General features: G+C 42.3%; 1 protein-coding gene across 1 annotated transcript in view; it reads right to left on the bottom strand.

The window, feature by feature from the left end:
• Positions 1 to 22500, bottom strand: part of LOC148524180 (microsomal triglyceride transfer protein-like) — a 172626-nt gene that overhangs the window by 140211 nt on the left and 9915 nt on the right. The window contains exons 2-5 of the mRNA XM_088472233.1: positions 16191 to 16378; positions 13343 to 13480; positions 10889 to 10996; positions 3396 to 3512 (exon numbers count right to left, since the gene is read on the bottom strand). Coding sequence (XP_088328359.1) covers positions 3396 to 3512; positions 10889 to 10996; positions 13343 to 13480; positions 16191 to 16378 — 551 coding nt within the window. The remainder of the gene's footprint in view (positions 1 to 3395; positions 3513 to 10888; positions 10997 to 13342; positions 13481 to 16190; positions 16379 to 22500) is intronic.

The raw sequence follows: 22500 nt of genomic DNA, 5'->3' as shown, positions 1-22500 counted from the left end.
GCAGTCAGCATTAGGAGGATGTGCTGATCCTTATAGTGCCATGTGGAGGTTTTTTGGGGTACCTCCAAGGTAAGTTAGCTCTCAGCTTTTATATGTACTGTTATCATGCAGTACATCAATTGTAATTATATGACCCAGAGTGGGTGCTACTATTATGTAGCAATAATTATTTTGGGGTGAGCGTTTGGGAGTGGGGCCCCCGGGGGGTTCTGACTGGGCCTTTCTCATGGCATCACCACTTAATTCACATAGAATACTTTTATCACTTTTCTATTTGTTTGTATATTATTTGTCATTTTAATTCTTTCTCATTTCATTAACACTTATTGATTTATACTTACACATCTTTTCTTTATACTTCACTATCACCTTTTTCCCTTTTTCGTGTGATGCCCTGGGGATGGCCACTGGTTGGAATATTTTGGGGTGCCTTGCTTCTCAGACGTGAACCCCTTAATGCTAGGGACGCCAGTATAGAGGAGCCTTGACGATTGGCCTGGCGCTTATTCATATATTTGCAAATGTATGTAACTAATACCTCTGAATCGCTATTATCATGTAGGATTTAAGTATTGTTTTTTGCGGCAGTGTGCTGGGGGGCAAATCTCTTTTTTTTCTGTGTTGACATGGTTAAACTGTCATCATTAATGTTGACATCTGCAAAATGTTGTTATTGACAGAAGGTCGACATAGGAAATGTCGACATTGTCATAATGTCAACATTAGCCTTAAGTTTAGCGTTAGGGTTAATGTTAGGTTTAGGATTACAGTCAAGATAATGGTTAATATTAGGGTTAGCCATAGAATTACAAATAAAACATATTGTTGTTATTATATCATGGGTCAATGTCAACATTACAACCATGTCAACATTCACGTTGACCTAACGAACATTGACATTGATAATGTCAATAAAAAAAAACACATTAATATATATTAACTGTAAACTTTTATCTGTAGTGTTTGCATTGTTCTTAAGGCCAGTAACAGTCAAAGCAAAGTGGTGACTAGTAACGTGACTAGTAACGTGACTAGTAATTTCTAACTTGTAGCATTCAAAGTTATTTTTACTGGTGGAAAAACACAAATTAAATTACTTTGATAGAATTTGCTGAATCTGAGTTGACCTGTAATTGCAGCATTGCAAGTGTAAAGCAATGGTGTAAAAATCAGTATTTCAGAACCTTCAGTGTGCTTATTTCACCCATGAGCCCATTTAATATGTGTGTGAACAACATGAGCTTTTTCAGCAAAGTCCTTTGGCAGGAAAACAGTCCAGCGTGTCCCCAGAGTAAGGTTTCTTGAAAAAAATTTAATAAAACGAAGTTCAAGGTTTTCATGGTTAACATAAAATTGTCTCCAAATTTTGCTGGACTGAGTGCAATGTACAGGACACTAATGGTGGGTACACACTACACAATATGCTCCCTGAGCGATATCGTGTAGTGTTGTCCCCGGCAGGCTGTGCTCAATGTCGTTCATGATATTGTTCATGACATTGAGCACAGCCGCTGAACGATATCATTAACGATATCGTTCAGCGCCGGGCTCTCTCCCCCATTCCCCAACATGCAGCAACCTGACGAGATCGTCAGGTTGGCCTGCATGTCAGCCCGATGAACGATGATGACGAACGAATTGATTATTGACAATTAAAATATACTAATAAGTTCATAAAAAATATTTTAGGACACCACAGTGTCATAGTGGTTAGCATTGCTTCTTCACAGCACGCGTTCAATTCCCAACCAGGCCCTATCTGTTTTAAGTTTATATGTTCTCCCCATTTCTTCAAAGGGCTTCAGTTTCCTCCAAAAATATTCTGGTAGGTTAGTTGGATTTTGACAAAATTGAGCCTTATAAGTATGAGTGTGTACTGTAGTGTGTTAGGGAATTTAAACTGTAAGCTCCAAAGGGACAGGGATTTATTTGAATAACAAAACTTATCTGTACATCACTGCATAAAATGGTGGCTATTTAGTAATAATAATAATAATAATAATCTGAGACTTTGCATGTATATATACATTTATAGTTTATTCTCGGAGTGGCTCATGTAGTATTGGAAGCATTTTGCATCAATGGTGTAAAATATGCCTGAAAAAAAGGTGCATATTACATAACTGGAGGATATAGCCAAATCGGGATGTAGTTACAGGTTGGGATGCCGGCGCTCAGAATACCAGCACCGGAATCCTGACAGCAGTCGGAATCCTGGAGCCAGAATCCCGACGGTAAGTATTACGGTTAAGTTTAGGGTTAGAGGTTAGGGCACTTGGGGGATGGTTAGGGTTAGGCTGCAGGGTTAGGGTTAGGCTGTGGGAAAGGTGGGTTAGGGATAGGGTTAGCGCTAGGACACTTACCTAATTGGGTCAGGATTCTGACTGTCGGGATGCCGTTGTCAGTATTCTGACTGCCGGCATCCTGACCACCGGGATCCCATACCCAACCCGACCAAATCTCAACATGCATCCAGCACTTTAAGAACTGTAAGGATAGCACATGCACCATTTTTACACCAGGGGAGAACAGTAATGTATGTGTCGATTTTAGATCAGGAGATGTGGTTTGTCAGTGGTAGCAGTGACTGCTAAAGTTTCAGCACGCAATACAGTATTTTAATGAAGTATCACATAGATAAGACCATATAACTATATCTGGATAGTGTTATTAATAAATAAGTTTAATTTACCATGTAAAACATTTTTAAATAAAGGTGCAAATATAACATTAAAGTACTAATTAGTTTCAAGTAAACACAAACATCCGTTGTCTTACCCTTTTAAATAAAAAAAAAATTAGAGTTTGCAAATATCTAACAAATAAGACATAATCAGCCAATCAAAAGCAGCTGCCAATTATCATCAGTGCATATTTATAAGTTATGTGCTTCTGGAGAGGCGCATGTGGGTCTTTCTTGAGATCTGCATAGGACCCGGTGAGGGAACAGATCGCTACTCTACTCAACAACACTTGCAAGTTTCCTTCATCGTCAATTCCGCCTCCGCGGAAGAAGGTGTAAGGCAAGATGCTTTTTGTGCAGGCACAGTACAACAAAGCCTAGTTTGGACCTCACAAATCTACATCAGTCCCAGAGGGGGAGATGTACTGAGTCTTGGAGAGTGATAAAGTGTAGAGAGATAAACTACCAACCAATCAGCTCCTAACTGTCACCAAACACCCCCTGAGTCTGTAGTAGCAAAGTATTTAATTATACTTTATAGGCTTTTTCTATTGTCCACAATGTATTCATCAAGAGGAGGCACTATTGCTATTAAACGATTATAATGGAAACTGATGTGTCCATGTAGTGATACAAAGTGTTCTTATGAAATGGATTTACTTGTCATTTATATATGAATCTGCTTTAACTGAACCAATAAACAAGTAATTACCTTGTGATCCGCTTCATAACCAAACGGAGAGTTCATACAGCTGGTCAAGTCTTTTGTCTTATTGATGAAATCATTGGATGCATTGTAAGTTACGTGACAGCTCCCTGAAACATCTTCCTGAAACACATGTACACACCACATATGTATTAACAAACAACAACTATAATGCTTTCAATGAATGATATCAGAAGCCAGACTGAACTTGGTTAGGAGTACACATTTACTGCCGCTTCTGCATCAGTGCCAAGTACTACTCATCTGGCAGTTTTATAGCCACTCATGTTAAAATATTCTGTATTGATCTTACTGGAAGGTGAAGGCTCTATGAAGAGACCCCACAATACTACTGATGTATTGATTACTAATGCTGCACATTTTGTAACCATGGTGCATCCAGTGTTTTAAATCAGTAATGACAGAGCTGTCCTCATAGTGATCAACTGAGCAGTATTCTGAGGTTTATCTTCCAGTAATACATCATATACCATAACCAGTTGTACAAAGGCACATTAGTTCATATTCTTAGAAACATTAGACTGTCAGCAGCATATATGTGAGAACACTTCCATGTACAAGACATGCCCCATAAACATGCCTCCCAGCATTACAAGGGCCAAGTTTACTGACTAGTACGAGTCCTGTCAATTTTACTGACACAAGTATTGAACATTTTTACTGCGTACGCGGCAATTCACGCCACGCATAGTGCGAGGCGGCAACCCACTAGCGGGTACACGCACTGTGTTCGCACCCGTGACCCCATAGGATTGCATGGTGCGATCACAGTGCATGCCATCACATACCGTAGCGCGCGCAGCCACGAGTAATCACATGGCACGGTGTGCGCATGTTTGCAGTGCAGTCGGCAAGGATGTAAGTGGACACATCTATACACAAAAAAAAAATCTTTAGTAAAGTTACTAAAACAGACAAGTGGAGGTGTTTCCATTAGCAGCTGATCAGTTGCTGTCTATCATTTTTTAGAATGCAATAGAAAATGATAGTTATAATTAGGGGTGTGCACTGGCCACTTTTCGTGTTTTGTGTTTTGGTTTTGGATCTGGATTGGTTTTGCCAAAACCACCCTTCCGTGTTTTGGGTTCTGGGTTTTGTGTTTTGCATAAAAACAGCTAAAATCACAGAATTTGTGGGTTTTTCTGCACCTATGGTATTATTAACCTCAATAACCTTAATTTCCACTCATTTCCAGTCTATTCTGAACACCTCAAACCTCACAATAGTGTTTTTATGTGCAAAAGGTTGCACCGAGGTAGCTGGATGACTATGCTAAGACATACGAGTGGGCGGCACAAACACGTGGCCCATCTAGGAGTGGCACTGCAGTGGCAGACAGGATGGCAGTTTGAAAAACTAGGCCCCAAACAGTACATAATGCAAAGAAAAAAAAGAGGTGCAAGATGGAATTGTCCTTGGGCCCTCCCACCCACCCTTATGTTGTATAAACAGGACATGCACATTTTAACAAACCAATCATTTCAGCGCCAGCGTCTGCCACACGACTGTGGCTGAAATGATTGGTTCGTTTGGGCCCCCACAAAACAAGCTGGCAATTAATCTGTCCCTGCACAAACTCGCTCTACGGAGGCAAGATGTCGTCCTCATCCTCCTCATCCACCGATTCCTCACCCTCTTCACTGTTGTGTACATCCTCATCCTCACAGAGTATTAACTCTTCCCCGCTGGAATCCACCACCACAGGTCCCTCTTTCAGCCACAGTCGTACGTTCTGGTGGCTGGTCTCCCTGGAAGAGTTGATAATTCATTTTTATGAACATCATCTTCTCCACATTTTTGTGGAAGCAACCTCCTACGCCTTTCGCTGACAAGGTTCCCGGCTGCACTAAACACTCTTTCGGAGTACACACTGGAGGGGGGGCAACTCAGGTAAAATAGAGCCAGTTTGTACAGGGGCCTCCAAATTGCCTCTTTTTTCCTGCCAGTACAGGTACGGACTGTCTGACCAGATGTCCAAACTTGGTCCTGCCTGCCCTGCATCACCGCCAGCGGGTTGCTTAGGATACCTAAGTTTTTTCCTGGCAGCCCCAGTTGCGGGAGAAAATGAAGAAAGAGCTCTTTGGGTACAACCGCATTTTTCAGGACACTGAGGACACTTTTTCTGACGTTTCTGTACAGTCTCGGTATCGCCTGTATAGTGAAGTGGAATCTAGACAGGTTTTGGAACCGGGGACACACTACCTCCATCAATTGTCTAAATCCCACTGCACTTATGGCGGATACCGGATGCACGTCTAACACCAACATAGCAGTCAAGGCCTCAGTTATACGTTTTGCTTCAGGATGACTGCTGTCGTACTTCATCCTCCTCGCTAAGGACTGTTGGAGGGTCAATTGTTTAGTAAAAGTAGTGGTGTTCCTACTTCCTCTCTGGGATGATGAACCACTCCCAGCAGCAACAGCAGCAGTGGCAGCAGTAGGCGTAGCAATGCAGGATCCTCCGGAGGAATCCTGGACAGGAGAGTCAGTCATACCAGTGACATGGCCTGCAGGACTACTTCCGATCCTGGCTAAGGAGGAAATTGACGAGGAGGGAGTTGACGGTGTGGTTTGCAGGCCAAAGGGATTTAGGTGTCCCTGGACTGCTTACGGTCTTAGCCAAAGTTTCTGAACTTGACAGTAACTTTTTATGAATGTGCTGCAGGTGATGTATAAGGGAGCATGTTCCTAGGTGGTTAACGTCCCTACCCCTACTTATTTCATCTTTACATATGGTACATATGGCAAGACAGTTGTTGTCCGGATTTGGATAGAAATATTGCCAGACCAAATAGGTGGAATGTTTGGTCTTCAGAGCACCCCCTGGACAACACTACAGCACCCCTTTAGGACTGGGACACTGCACAGGACTTTGGAGTGGACACAGCCCCTATGGACAACTGACTGCACAACACAGTCCAGCCAGCCCCTATGGACTTTGAAGTAGTGGACACAGCCCCTATGGACAACAGCAGCACAGCACAACACAGCCAGCCCCTATGGACTTTGGAGGAGTGGACACAGCCCCTATGGACAACAGCAGCACAGCGCAGCACAGTACAACACTACACTACACTACACTACACAGCCCAGCCAGCCCCGACTCCCACCCTCCCTCTTCACTGTCCACAGCGAGTGAGAAAATGGCGCCGACGCGGGTACCTTATATAGAATCCAAAACCCGCGAGACCCAGAAAGCGGGATGATGATGTTTTGCCTCGATTTCAGATCCGAGTCAGGCGGGAAAAGTTGAGCCTGACTCGGATCGGCCTCAGATCGGAGGGGCTTGGGGGGGGTTCGGATTTCAGAAATCCGAACCCGCTCACCCCTAGTTATAATGTACTTGGTTGCTATGGGAAACACCTCACTTTTCATTTTTATAAGCATCAGCAAATCTACCCCCAAGGTGCATATTTATTAATTATTGGGTTCTGGACCTGATAATTATAAAAAAAAAATTCTAAGAAATTAAAGATCACCCAAATGTATTAGAATACACTAGGGATGTGCGCCAACCCCCGTGTTTTGGTTTTGGATCTGTATCTCTTTCGTGTTTTGAATCTTGATTTGGTTTTGCCAAAACCGCCCTTGCGTGTTTTGGTTTTGGATCTGTATTTTATTTTCAAAAATTGATAAAAATCACATAATTTGGGCTTTTGTTGTTCCTACAGTATTGTTAACCCCAATAATATTAATTTCCACTCATTTCCAGTCAATTTTGATCACCTCACAGCTCACAATATTGTTTTTATCCAGTTTAGGCCCATAATTTGCACCAAGCTAGCTGGCTGACTAAGCTAAGCGGCAGCAGTGGGCGGCACAAACACGTGGCAGTTCAACTTCCAACATGGCACATAAAGAAACATATGTTTTCATTAATCAAGAGGCATGACGAAGATGGAGTAGGTATGCAGTTAAAGGCAGGGACAGGAAGGGTTGATTCATATTAAATTTAATTACATTTTTTGATTCTGAAACAAATTTATGAGGGAGGAGGGGAGAGCATGGGTGAACAATATGACCCATGTTTTGCCCACAAAATCAACTTGGTGCATGCAGGAGATGCTGCGTGTGGCCATACACATTTCTGGACATTTCAGCATTCAGCAACCACATGTCAAAGGTTGCAGCAGCTGAGGCAGTTCAACTCCAAAATGGCACATCAGGAAATAAATGTTTTTATTATTCAAGAGTTCTGAGGCAGTTGGAGTATGTATGTAGTTGAAGGCAGGGAAAGGAAGGGTTGATTCTTATTTAATTTTATTTTTATTTTTTTTCTGAAGCAAATTTATGAGGGAGGACGGGAGGAGAGGCATTTACACTTACAATGGCACAATTTTTTGTATGAATATTACACTGGGGTTCCACTTACAGTGTCACAATACGTATATGAATATTACACTGCGCTACCACTTAGTGTGTCACAATACGTGTATGAATTTTACACTGCGGTCTGACTGGCAGCATCAGTTATTAGCTTTAATTCTTATTACACTGGGCACTCTTGGATGGACAGAGCACCCCTGAACGCATAACAGTGCACCTCTGGATGAACACAGTAGCCCCGGGATGGACAACAGAGCACACCTGTATGGACACAGAAGCCCCTGGATGGACACAACAACCCCTGGACGGTCAATAGAGCATCCCCGGATGGACAGAGCACGTCCGTTCACTACACTCTCCACAGCCGGAGTGAAATGGCACCGATGAACAGGGACCTTTATAGATTCCAAAATTTGTGAGAATCCGTCAGCAGGAGGATGACGTTTTGCCTCGTTTTGGGATCTGAGTCCAGTGGGAAAACCCGAGCCGGACTCGGAACCGAGCTCGGAACACACGCAAGGAGCAATAGGAGCATGCCCCTGTGGTGTGAAGTAAACTGTGCGCTAATGCAATCACTTAGGAGTCTATTTACTAAGCAGTGTTAGGAGACAGAGTGAAAAGTTATAAGAAAGTGATAAGGTGCCAGCCAATCAGCTCCCAACTGTCATCTCACAGGCTGTGTTTGAAAAATGACAGTTGGTTACTGATTGGCTGGCACCTTATCACTTTTCACTCTGTCTCCTTACACTGCTTAGTAAACAGACCCCTTAATCTTCAGGAGCTGGATGCTCTACTGCACATGCACAGTCTGCTGACCACACATGTGCAAGTGGAGAGTGCCAGGGAGTATATTTCCTAAAGTGCAGGTTTATAGAATCAGGGGTGTTGCCCATAGCAACCATTCCAATTCTACTTACCATTTATCTAGCACGTTCTAGAAAATAATATCTAGAATCTGATTAGTTGCTATGGGCAACACTTCCACGTCTATAAACTCGCACTTTAGTAAATATACCCCATGTTTTCTATGGGGGCTGCTTTTATAATCGAAAATGGGGAATTGCAGCAGATATCTCCATAGATACATTCAGGGGACATTTAGTATGTGCAGGTTTACCCATTTTAAGGGTGGAAATCCCGCAAAGATGAATTAAAAAATAGACCACTGCTGCAGGAACTCCTGCAAGTCTTCCTGTACTTTTAAAGCGGCAATCATTTTATTCAGCTTGGTTCTGCCTTTAAAATGATTACCACAGTAAAAATACAGGAAGACACACAGTAGTTCCCACAGCGGCTGCAACTTGTAACCAATTACATTTCGCCCCTTATCTCCTTTACACTCTCGCACCCTTTGCTCCACAAATTCATGCCTTTTGTCCATGCTGCTCCCTACCTTTGGAATTCTCTCCCTCTCCCTATTAGACTCTCAACTTCACTGCTAAACTGCAAAAGGGCTCCCAAAACTCACATCAAAGTCATCCAGCTAACATCCTAACCCACTGCTCTTTGTTACTTCCTCACTGTCTAAGAAGGAACTGGGCACTTGGAACTTGGAGAACTAACCACAGATCTCTGTGGATGTAGGCTTGCTCACATCCTTCTGTCTCTTCATGTAATCCCAGACAGACCCAATGATGATGAGATCAGGGCTCTGTGGAGGCCATATAATCACTTTCAGGACTCCTTGTTCTTCTTTACATTGAAGATAGTTCTTATTGACATTGGCTGTATGTTAGGGGTCGTTTTCCTGATGCAGAATAAATTTGGAGCCATTCAGACGCTTCTCTGATGGTATTACATGAAGAATAAGCACCTGCCTGTATATCTCAGCATTGAGAACGCCATTAATCCTGGCTAAGGGCCTGATTCAGCAGTGATCCCAATTGCAACTACGTACACAGATCAAGTGATTGTTGGCCATTGCGCATGCACTGCACGTGCGCAGCGATCGCACCGCGATTACACACGCAGATAGGATACATCTTACTTCCTTACGCATTAAACAGCCTTGCTGAGGCATGAGTCGGTAGCACAGAGCATCTTTTTGTACGACTTTTTACTATTAAATGCGCAACGCAATGTGAATAGGATGCAAACAGCTTGTGCTGATTAAATGATATGCGGCATGCCTATATTCTGTGTGTAACTGTGGGTGTATCTGCATGTGAAATGCTACATTACAGTGTCAGCGGCTGTGATACTGTAATGCAGCATTTTGCATGCAGTTACACCCACAGTTACACACAAAATTTAATTTTAAACAGCATAATCTGCTTGTGCGTCCTTTTGGCATCACTGTGCGAATAAGAAACATCTGAAGGTAAAAAGTTGCATGAAAAAACGCTCAGCACTACAGAGTCGCATCACGGCATGGCGTAATTGGAAAGGCTGTTTAATGTGCAAGGAAATCAGATGTATGTGCACGTCTGTACAGTATGTATACCAAACAGAATGACAGTTCATAGCACTAGCACTGCCAAATTGTGTGTTTCTAGCAAATAAAATAATATATGATCTATCAAAATATATTCTAGCTGTTTAAATTGATTGTTGCTATTCTTTCCAAGGAACTTCTGGTACATTTGTTCTCTGCAAGATTTTTTTTCTTATTGATAAACTGTTGCTGTTTTAATTATTATTTTTAAATAAACTATTATATATTACATATAATCACTTTTTTATTGTTGTGCTTCTAACAGTGCCTGATTTCTTACATATTTATAAATATTATTCTTGTTTCAATATATGTATCTATAACGCAAACCAAACACATTTTTGTAACCTCATTTGAGTAAATAGCACACAACAGTGGGGCTTAAGGCACATGACTCAGGGTGGTTCAGTTACAAGTAATAATGATGGTTTCCTCATACTAGCACATTGAGGTAGCACTTCGGGGTATATTTTTATTTACTAATGCCGTAGATTATCGTTGTTTTTAACCAGAAGAATTTACACACCTGGCTTATATATATCTATATATATATACTGTATATACACTACACACATAATAGTATTGCTGTTTTAAATTCTGCGAGAACAAAGCTAACAATCGGTGGCTTTGAGCCATCATTTAGTTATTAAACTCTCTTATTAGTTTGCAAGAAACAAAATGTTAAAAAAGTTTTTGTAATCCATTGTAGGCCATCTACCTCTATATGAGTCCCGTTAAGAGGTTGAAACTGAAACAAACCGACAAGTCCCCTTTTTAAATCCAGAACTCGGCTATCGTTTTCACCTGTGCTGTACAAGCTCAACACCTGAAAAAGAAACAAGGTCTGTTCAGAGACGAATAGAAAAGCGCTCATTGTATGTCTTAGTCATCATCATTTTGAAAACACACACTCAAGGAGATACCAGAGGACAGGCGCAGGAGGAGGTACGTGGTGGGGTTACTTGCATCGTTGACCAAACATTCACTGCATGGTGCCACAATTCACAGCATTAAGCAGCTTAGGGCAGGGCCATGATGACATGATTTACAGTGAATAACATCATCAAGCATCCAGCAACTTCACTGGAGAAGTGAGCAAATCCCAGAGGCTTGCCTTCTTATTGGAGTTCTACGTGGCTCCCACAAGAGAATCTCCCAGACATAAAGGAGTCTGATTATTAGTCGAATGCAAGTCACAATGCTCATGAATCTCATGGTCTTCAGCATACCGAGCATGCGCCACAGAAAGAAATTGGTTTTCCATTGATAAATCACATGCCTGTTATATCGGCATTTCTCTGAAGTAACTGGCCAGTGACCATGCTCACACAGATCTCTCCTGTACTGAGGGAGTATGGTGGTGTTTTGGCTGACTTCCATTGTAATTCGCAGCCAGAGATGGGACATCTGTTTCAGCCAAGTCTTTTGCACCCAGCGTGGGGCTGGTGGAAGTCCTGATACCAATGATAATGGCTGTATCTGCAAATATAAGTGTATGGTGCATACACACGGTCAGATTTTCTGTCAGATCTGAACGATAATGATTTTAAAAATCGTTCATATCTGAAAGAAAATCTGACATGTGAGCCTGCAACGATGAACGATGCGCATTCCTGCTTGTTAGATACCTGACATCTGATGTGTTTGCAGTCAGATTTGGACGATTCCATTCATTTTAATACTGTATGAAATCGTTCAATTGTTCAAATAGTTGCTAAAATCTTTCAAATCGATGGTAAAAATCGTTCAATCGGTCATCATTCATATGACAGATCTGACCATGTGTATGCACCATAACAGTGGGCGGAATGGGCTTCTACATGAATTTTATTATACAAAGGGGGGATTCTTGCATTACCTTATTATATTAAGAAGACATATGCGGCCACTTTTGATTCTGGTCCGAATCAGAATCAGTCCCAAAGGGACAGTATGTAAGTACGTATATTGTACTGTATATCCTGTCTTCAATGGAGTCACATAAAAACCATCAAGACAGGATATGCAATCTACTTATGGTTTATTTGGTAGTAGATTAATCAACCAATACAAGAATATATTTTACTTAATATATCAAAGATTATATATTGTGTGTGATGACCTCAGTTCTATTAGGTCCAATTTTATAATGTAATGCGTGTGTGTGTGCGTACACTGGGCACTGAAAAATGTTTCAAGTTGCAGGTTTGTAACTATATATGGGTGCATGGTAGTGACTACTAATGTATAAATGTGGTGAGCTTTTTTTATTTAAAAAAAACAAAAAAAAACTAAACACTGTAAATGTATCCTGCCTCCTCTTCTGCGCAGTGTTTAGCTGCCATCTAGTGGTCAACTCTACACTTCTCCCATAATGTTGTAAATGTATAACTTGTTCGGCATGCAAATACTTTTACATACCTTTAGAATTGCATGCAAATATTATTTCACATCCGTATCTCAGTTTGGTCATGGAGATTATAAAGAATTGCTTTTGCAATGTAGTTCCTATGCTTTTAACTTAATACTTCAGTGAGGTCATTGTTTCTAGTGAAATGACAGGCATTATTCTCATGGAGAACTACCATGAGAGTATGGTATTATTCTAATGCAGAGCTGCCAAGAGTTTGCTCGGACCCTGGTGCTGTCACATGTACACAGGCAGCGTAGGAGTAGTGTTACCATGTGGACAAATAACTACTGTTCCATTCATTTACTTTGCCCAGCCTTTAATGTAGCTCAGTTTGGCTTGGAGATCGGGACAGGAAAGAAGACCTCAGTATTTTGTGCCTGTCCCATCACCTGTCGGTGACATGATTTTTAGATTTATCACTGTAGCCCATAGAACTGTTTAGGACTGCAACTTTTCTATCACTTTCATTATGTGAATCATACAAACAGTTATTGTATCTAAGTTCCAAACTAAGGGGCATATGTATCAAAGCTTGATGTCAGATAAAATTGTGAGCTATATATCACCAACCAATCAGCTTCTAACTTACATTTTGCAGGCTGTGTTTAAGAAATGATAGTTTGGAGCTGATTGGTTGGTGATATATATTTCACAATTTTATCTCACATCAAGCTTTGATACATATGCCCCTAAAGGTACTGGTATATCCAGATTGCATTATTAATGTCTTGGTTTGAGGTTTTAAACTTGTGTGTACATCTAGTCCTATAGGCACTTTACCTTGCCAGCATTCCAGTGAAAGAGAATGGGGAATTTCAGGCTGCTATTCTTCTCAGTGTCTATCAGATGTTTGGTGGTTATATCCTCTATTGTGCCAGGAGTTTCACTTGCTTTATTGTGAATATTAAAATCTTTTATCTAAAAATTAAAAAAGACAAAGATCAGTGTGTTCTATATCTTTATTCATATATAAATAATATTTACGTCTACTTTTTGAAAATGCAGAACATAATTCTGAGAGAGTCCAGGCCTGTGTAAAGAGTTGACTGTGTAAAGAATGACTATAAAAAGGTACATTGAATTTAGAATTATTTTCTGGTCATCTAAACAAGGAAATGGTAACCAGGACCATAGTAAAGGGTGTGTGAGCAGTGCCGCAACAAAGAACACACAGCAAAGAACACAGGGCTCACTGTGCAGCATCATCGCTACCCCACGGCCTATACTTATGGCTAGCAGGATGCCTATAACAGCACCCTACAGCCAGGATTGTTGCTGCAGTGCCACCTGTAGCATCCTGAAGCAGTGCCACCTGGAGCATCCTGAAGCAGTGCCACCTGGAGCATCCTTTGGACACCAAAAAGCCTGAGGATGCTCCGAGAGGCTGTACAGACTGCAGTGTGCATGAAACTTGGTGCAAAATAAGTTGCCATAACTGAAAGTAGCCAATAATTTTTATATTATTTTGAAACATTGCTTAAAAAAAACTGGATGTGACAGGTCATATCTCCCAACATGTTCAAAAAGAGGTGCATATCCACATCACATTGAGGATGCTTAGGGCCGGCTCTAGGAAGATTTGACCACTGAGGTCGAACAGGAGCACCACCCCTTAGAGGCGCAGTTATCCAAACTGTCCCGATTTTCAGCTGGACAGTCCCATTTTTCGGGCACTGTCCCGGAGTTCCACCTGTGGGCCGAAGTCTCCCGCGAGCAGTCGGGAGGCTGGAGACACGCACCGCCGCAGCTCTGCTTTGCTAAGCAGAGAGCAGCGGTGCCAGTGACGCTAGATGGATCCTGCATGCAACATTTATTCAGTGCAGGGAGACAGCTGGGGGCAGCCCGGCTGCTGACGGAGTTCTGGGCTTGCCCCCAGCATGACGTGAAATGGGAGGCGTGTTATAAGGACATGCCCCAAAATAGCATTGTTTAGGGAAATTAGGCCATGCCCCTTTTCGGGTGAGCACAGAGGGGGGATGCACCTGGTACATACACCCACTGTGGTAAGCAGGACAACATTCATGGCAGCAAGGAAGCAAGAAAGTCAGAAGTTCCCTCAAGCCGGGACTGTTCCACCTATATCTGGACAATTGGAAGATATTTGTACTAGTGCACCTGTTTTCCTGTGCATCAGAAGCAAATAGGATAATCTTACCCAAGCAAAATATATATATATTATATTATGTTTGTTAAATTTTGTAAATTCATAGCAATTGTGCACATTTATTTTGCATTATAATGTGTAACATGGGGTCATGTTTAATACTGCTTTCCCATAGGCACATAATTCTACAGGGCATTGTCTTTTACAGGAAAGGTTACTGAAAGGTTTGAGCCAGCTGCAGATAATTGCAGTTAACAAAGATTTGAGAAAAATTGTTATATTTTATAATCGTGTTACATCTATGGGGCTGATTCAGGTTGGAACGGAATTGCAAAGCTGCTCACAGGCAGCTTTGCAATTCCGTCATTGTAAAGCTGGGCATCCACTATACAATTTTCTGTCAGATATTTGTCCAATCTGGCTGGTTGGAATGAAAACCTGGTAATGTATGGGAGCAAATGACAGTCGATCATATGGTTTTAAACACTGGAAAAATGACAAAAAAAATTGTTCAAATTGGTTAAGTTTGTGTGCTTTAACCAATTTGTCTGAACAACCATTTTTGGCTATTTTCCAGTGTTTGTGAGCAAATGGACGACTGTCATTTGCTCCCATACATTACCAGGTTTTCATTCCAACCAGCCAGACTGGACAGATCTGACAGAAAATTGTATAGTGGATGCCCAGCTTAAATATGCAAATGCAGCAGGAGGTGTAAGACTTACCCAGGCTGGCCGGCTTGCAAGGCCAGGAAACTGCACCTGTTGATGCAGTCCCTTGCCTTGCCACTCCCGGAAAATTGGGCGGACATGTCTACGTTTCTGGGATCGGCGGCCACCCCTTCACCGCCCCTTAAATGCCTCTACCTGTCAATCAGGCAGAGGCACAGAAGGGGCTGCGTGCAATTATGCAGGACCCATTTTGCACACTCTCAGAATGGGTCCTGTGCACGCGCAGATTCCCGATAATTGGGTATATGTGCTCAGCATTGCACTTGTGTACAAAGCTGAATCAGCCCCTATATTTGTTACCTTTATAGTGCAACTATATATCACAACAGTGATTCTAACATTTATGTGAAATAAATAGGTGTTTATTAATAGAAACAATGTTTCAAGTTCCTCATTTACATGAAAGCGATACGTTACTTCCTAAAATAGGTATTTTGATTAATCTACACTGGGATTTATTATGAGCAAAATACTATTTTTAACAGCTATTAATCTGATTCTGACAATACTATTTTTAATCACTTGAAGCTTTATATTTTGCAGTTTTAATTCTAAAAACAAAAGTAAATTTTTATTCATTTTAGCTAGTTTTCTGCTACATGTGTATCCCATTAATAAATATATTTTTTCTATTATGTATCTCCTGGTAGTGGAAACAATCCTGTAAATGAGAATAAAATTATACAACAACATTTTGACAAATATTTGCTATTTTTTCAATTGTATTCTGTTTTATAAATGAAGTGACTCATATGTAATGGCCATTTGGTTAATGCATAGGAAGGGCACTTACCTGTAGAAATACAAGCTGCTCATCTGGCTGGCTCTTGTTTCTCCACAGAAGGTAAAGGTCAACAGTGGCATGAACCTCTAGCCTGGTTCTTGGCATTGATGGTTGAGAAACATGTGCAACCATTAAATTTACTGTGTAGTAATACTGGTAATTGGTTCCTGGATGGAAGGATGGAACTCCTGAGCATCCTGTATCAAAGTATGACAAAAGAAACCATAATATAGCATTATACATACAAAATTTCATTTTATATTCAATTTTGAATAACATTTAATGGGCCACTGACCTAAGATACTATTTAGAGGTGGAGTATTCTAATGAGATTTTTTAATATTTTGGGGTCTAGTTACTAAGCAGTGTTAGGAGACAGAGTGAAAAGTGATAAGAAAGTGATAAGGTGCCAGCCAATCAGCTCCCACCTGCCATCTCACAGGCTGTTTTTGAAAAATGACAGTTGGGAGCTGATTGGCTGGCACCTTATCACTTTTCACTCTGTTTCCTAACACTGCTTAGTAAATAGACCTCTTTGTTTTAAATTAAAATAGAATATAACTTTACAATTTAGATTGTTCTGTTCCTCCTTTACACTATTTAGTGGTGTGCTGTACCTTCGATCCTGCTTTCTATAGGGATCATTTGGATGACAACTAAACTAATCAACAAAATGCAGTTGAAACACTGATACAGACATGTTATAAAAGGGGGGTAAGTTCTAAAATATAATCAGGGGATGCAGCCAAGATAAATCAATTTACCACAATTCGCACTGTCATGCCCCTAGATTGCCCTGCTAACTGGGTAAGTGTGCAGATACAAAAAGCTAGCCTACTATAGAGTCCAGGGGGTATATTTACTAAAGTACAGGTTTTTAGAAGTGGAGAAGTGGAGGCTACTGCACATGTGCAAGTCTCCAAGAAAACAGCTCAGTGGTAATTTTCCCAGTGTTTGGTGCAGTGCTGCCACTTACCTGTCCGCAAGACTATGCAGAGGTGGGCATTAAGGAACATGGGGACAGGGAGTATGGTGTGAGTTCCCTTGTGCACTGCACACCCTGCGCCCATCGTAGATGTCACTGACTCACACTGTGTAAGATGCCAGAAAGAAGTGAACATTAGCTGAGGCAGCAGTCTGGCTAGTATAAATATGGGGTGGGGTATGTCCAGCACTGCTGGATAGGAATGCAGCATTGACCAGTAAATACACAATAAAAATAACATCAAGCTGTGCCCACACTGGTGAAATAGAAATATAATTAGGGCCAAGTTATATTAAGGCAATTGGTACTACCGGCATAGGGATATAGTCAAAAGGTCAACAATGATAATGATAATGCTGGAGGATCACAGCTCTGACCCAGAAGTCACAGTCATATGACCGCTGGGACCCGAAAGATGCCGTTGTAGACAGCGGGATCACGTAAGTCACCGCTGGGCCACAAGAGACAATATGTCGACATCCTAACATTCATCGCAAGCTAGTACTCAAGCTGTGTACGGCATCGCAGTGGATACTTTATTCATGCCTTTGCAACGGCATTCAAACACACTGGCACGCCTGAATTCTCCGAACCTCCAACCCGTCACCACCAAAAAATGGCACTTCCTGTCAATCACTCTGTGATGGGTCTGCGTAGTCACTGAGGTCGCAGTCCCGATTGCAGTGGCCATATCCAGTGCTCACCACACTTGCATAGTCATCTTCCAAGCTATATCTATGCACTTCATAAGAAGAACCTTTATTTTTTAAATATAATGCCCCCAATCCTGGGGTATTAAAAATGTTTACATGCGAATGCACATGCCATATTCCCAGCAAATGTTTAGTTACCAAGGATTTTGTATAACAGGCAAAGTGACTTTTGCCACCAAGGAGGATGAACATTTTAGCATGCTTCATCTTAATAGCATAGTAACTGGCACAAATGGTACTGCAAGTGATGGAGAAATCAAGCATGATTGTGTAACAGAGTGCAACTAAGCATTCCTTACATCTCTGGGTACCAATTCAATTAGCAGTATAGAAATGCCAGTGTTCAACCCACCATAAAAGACATATGCATGCAGCCAAACACTGGGCCTAATTCAGACCTGCTCGCGAGCGCTGAGCGCACGCAAGTGGGTCGATGTTGGCCCAGTGCGCATGCGCACGATGGAGGCGGCTCCGTCGTGCGCATGCACGAGACCCGGATAGCGACGGGCAAGCCATCGCTATGGATCTCGCTACAAAGGGGGCGTGCTTTCGATGGTGAGTGACAGCACGCCCCCTTTGGTGGGCATGCTGGGGGCGTGGCTGGCCAGATGGAGGCGTTCCCATGGGAACGCCTACCGTCTGGGGCCGGCCCCACTGACATCACAAGTGATGTCAGTGTGAGTGCTTTCGGCTCTGATAGAGCCAAAAGCACTCCAGGGCTTGCGTCAACCAGACCCTACCACAAGGGTCTCGTCGCAAGCCCGATGGTCACGATGGTCTTGACCATCACGACATCTTCCTGGCCGCTCGCTATAGCAGTGGGTGGTCACCCACAGCTATACGAGCGGCTAGGAGGCCGCACTGAAAATTCAGAAGGACGGCCCTGATTCAGAGCGAGTACTCTGTCAGAGCGTCCGGCTCTGAATCAGGGCCACCGTGCGATATCTGGCGGCACATTGCTGCTAACTGAAGTGGCACCTTAGGCTCTTGATGAGTTGTAGATATTGTTACAATGAAACATGCTTCATCTGTAAATGTGTTTCTGCATAAATAAAAAATTAAATAGCTTTACAATGTAGTGTTCCTCAAACAATTGTGTGTTTTCCTATTGGTAAATGATTGTATTTGTATACATTAATTACATTCTTATTTATGCGAGCCCATCAAAGGAGCTCAGGGAAGAAGCAGTTATTTGGTGAGAAAAGAGTCTGGAAAATTATATATTCTTACAAATCTTTAACGGTTAGGATAATTGTAACATAAGATACTTCTTTACATACAACTTCATTGTACTACTAAAGATATTCCATAAGTCTGTGTAACACAGATTGACAGATATGACACCATGCTCCAGTGAGAAACCCTAACTTTGTGCTCCAACAACCAGTCCTTTCTCATTCACTGAGGTTTCCTCTTATAATCAGTGGCAAATGCAGGATTTCTAGAGGGGGGTTTCCAAATGCCTGATTTTAGAGTGAGTGTGGCCAGTCCATGGAGAGGGTATAATTAGCACTTATCCAGCTTTAATATATTGTGTTGCACAATTCCAGCATATACAGGACCAGCGATCACAGTAAGCCATTAGATGCGGCAGTAGGGCCATCCTGTCTGAGATAAATATCTTTTTTCAGATGTAGGCATCATTCCTGAGCATTGGAGCAAGTCCGGGAGTCTGGGGGAGCAGCAGAAGAACCTAGCACTGCCCTGGACATATATATGTACATATTGGTCTCCTTATGTACTGGATAGTGTATTATTATACAGTATTAATAATTAACCCTATTGATGGTCTATAGCAGTGCACCCCTAACAGTGCATGTTTTCCACATCTCCTAGTTGGTGCACAGGTGTATTTATTACTGGCTGACACATTTTAAAAGATCCACAGGTGGTGCTAATTATTTCATGTGTGATACTGAGAAGAGCATGCAGCACTAGTAACATTCTATTATATTACTATTTCTATTGTGGTCATGGTGTGTACTGGGGAGGGGGGTTTCCAGGCAGGTCATGGTAGATAAAATATTGGGTAACTATTCCTGGCCAGCATTTTTATACCTGTCCCTCAGAATGGTGCAACAGTAACTCATACTTGGCAAGTTTTTAGGTATGAGCCTTGGGAGGTCTAGTTTGGTGGCTTCATGTCACAAATTGCATCATTGCGGTCCCACCTCCTGCAACATTTTGCTATGATTATCAGCTGTACATCACTCGGGGTTGGGCAAACACGAGCAGATTAATAGCAAATTGTGTTATAATGCCCCTTGTACAGCCCACTTCACCTGAGAAGTTTTGGGATGTGGGAGAGTTGCCCGCTTTCCTGGGAGCCTGGAGACTCTTCCTCAAATTCAAAAGTCTCCCAGAAAATATGGGCGAGTGGGCAAGTATGCAGTAAGTAATTAATTCAATGCAGACTCTGTGTTAAAGCATCTGCCTTTAATGTTATTTGTATTTTATACACTTGCTTAGTCTTGGGGAGTTGTCTCAGGAGTATATGCTACCCTCACGCATTCCGCCCACTAAATGGGGGTGGAGCTTGATTACACAATATGCAGCAATTTGCAGAGGAGGTTGGGGCCAAGATGATGCACTTTGCATCATTATATTCCTTGGACTTAGACCCTGGTCCTCTCCTCCAGGATATCCTAGTGGGAAAGTGAAAAATGTCAGCAATTACTGTATACTTCATCATCTTCATTTAGGACCGAGAGACAAGTGCTTTTTTCCCACATGTTCTTTTTTTTTTACCAGCTTTGCCTATTTTCCTCAGATATGAAAGAAAATCAGAAGAATGTGAACGTCTACTGCACTAGACTAAAATGCTTTGTTGGCACATTGCATTTTTTATTTTAACTGTATCAGAACCACATAAATATTAAAGAAAAGTCCTTGTGTATTTAATGCCAAGTACACAATAACAGAGAAATTCTGCCGATACAATGAACGCTCTGATTCGACAAAGCAATTATCGGATCGATGTGCACCCACACACACTGAGCAAATTGTAGCTCAGTGAGTATTTCCTTCAGATCTCTAAGGGGATTGGGAGGTTGGGAGCAAGATAGCACATCAGATGCCAACATCCCAATCTGACCGTTGCAGGAGCGTTTGAAGACATTTATTGGCGAATGCTCATACACACTATACAATTAACGAGTTGATCAGCCACTTACTGTATTAGCTGATTGGCCCGATAATTGTATAGTGTGTACCTGACTTAAGCCAGTAGTAAAAACCTGACATACTTCAAGGCCTGCATTTCAAGAATAAAAAACAGCCTCAAAATTACTTCAACTCACCCACATGCAATTCAAATCTCCAAAAATGACATTGGGCTTGATTCAGATCTGCTCGCTAGATGCGGCCGCTCGCTCCCAGCATATGGAAATTCAGCTAAGTGACGTCAAGGCAGCCGCTCGCACGGCAAGGAACAAGCACGTCCACTATGTCTGGGGGAGCTATCACTTTGTGTTTACAGATGCCCACCAGCCTGTCTTTAGCCGCCCACCAGCGTACATCATCTCCAGGAAGTATATACAACCATCGGTACATCAGGAACCATCGGATCAGACCGCAGTTGACTGTACCCTACCGCAAGCACTGTGAGCAGCTCAGTGATAAAATCTACCAAGTGACGTGTACTATGACGCTGCCTGTTAATTATGCATGCCCCAGAAATGGAGTGAAAACACTCAGGCTCGCCTGCATTAGCAACTCAGATCCCCCGTTACTACTGCCCTGCGCCTGTTACCACCCACAAACGGCCGCTCCTGTCACTCACTCCACTGGGCTGTCTTTGCAGGGCGAGCGAGCACATTCCGATCGCTCGTACTAGTTTGCAAACATGCACTGCGAACTACATGCATGCGCACATTAGAAAACATCGTCTGCAACGAGCGGCCGCTTGCTAGCAAGCGGGTCTGAATCAGGCCCATAGTCCTCCCCGCATTCCCCACACCTTCCCACATGCATCTTCACATCCAGGGTCCTCCGAAGAAGAGGGAGGGAATTGGATATGCTGCTCCTGTTTAGTCGTAGGGGTAAATTTACTAAGATGGGAGTTCTATTAAGAAGTGATGTTGCCCATAGCAACCAATCAGATTCCAGGTATTATCTTCTAGAAGGTGCTAGATAAATGACAAGTAGATCTGATTGGTTGCTAGGGGCAACATCACTTCTTAAATAGAACTCCCATCAATGCATACAATAAGTTACAGCAGACTATAGAGCCTGGGCCACAGGTGAAGGTTCTGGTCCAGGCCCTTATTAAAATGATTCCTTCACTTTAAAGGTTATTTTTAGATCATATAACAACGGCAAATGAGCAGAGCCGGATTTAGACCTCATGAGGCCCTAGGCAGGATACAAGTTTTGGGGCTCCCCTCCCTCAAACAATCCATAGCACTATATTTTAATTTCTGATTCATGCCCCTGTACACACCCTGAAGAAAAGGTCCGCTGCAGCCCTGAAACATCGGCTATGTATGCATGGGTTGGGTACAGGATGCCTGCACTCAGAATCTTGACACCGGCATCCCGACAAAGTTAGGATACCAATACCTGCCAGTAAGTATCCTAACCCTCCGTCCCTGCAGCCTAAACCTAACCCTCCCCATCACAG

This window comes from Taudactylus pleione, unplaced genomic scaffold (assembly GCF_031769625.1).
Source record: "Taudactylus pleione unplaced genomic scaffold, aTauple2 ptg000121l, whole genome shotgun sequence".
Lineage (NCBI taxonomy): Eukaryota > Metazoa > Chordata > Amphibia > Anura > Myobatrachidae > Taudactylus > Taudactylus pleione.
The sequence above is the reverse complement of the archived record's forward strand: the minus strand, read 5'-3'. Positions and strand labels throughout refer to the sequence as shown.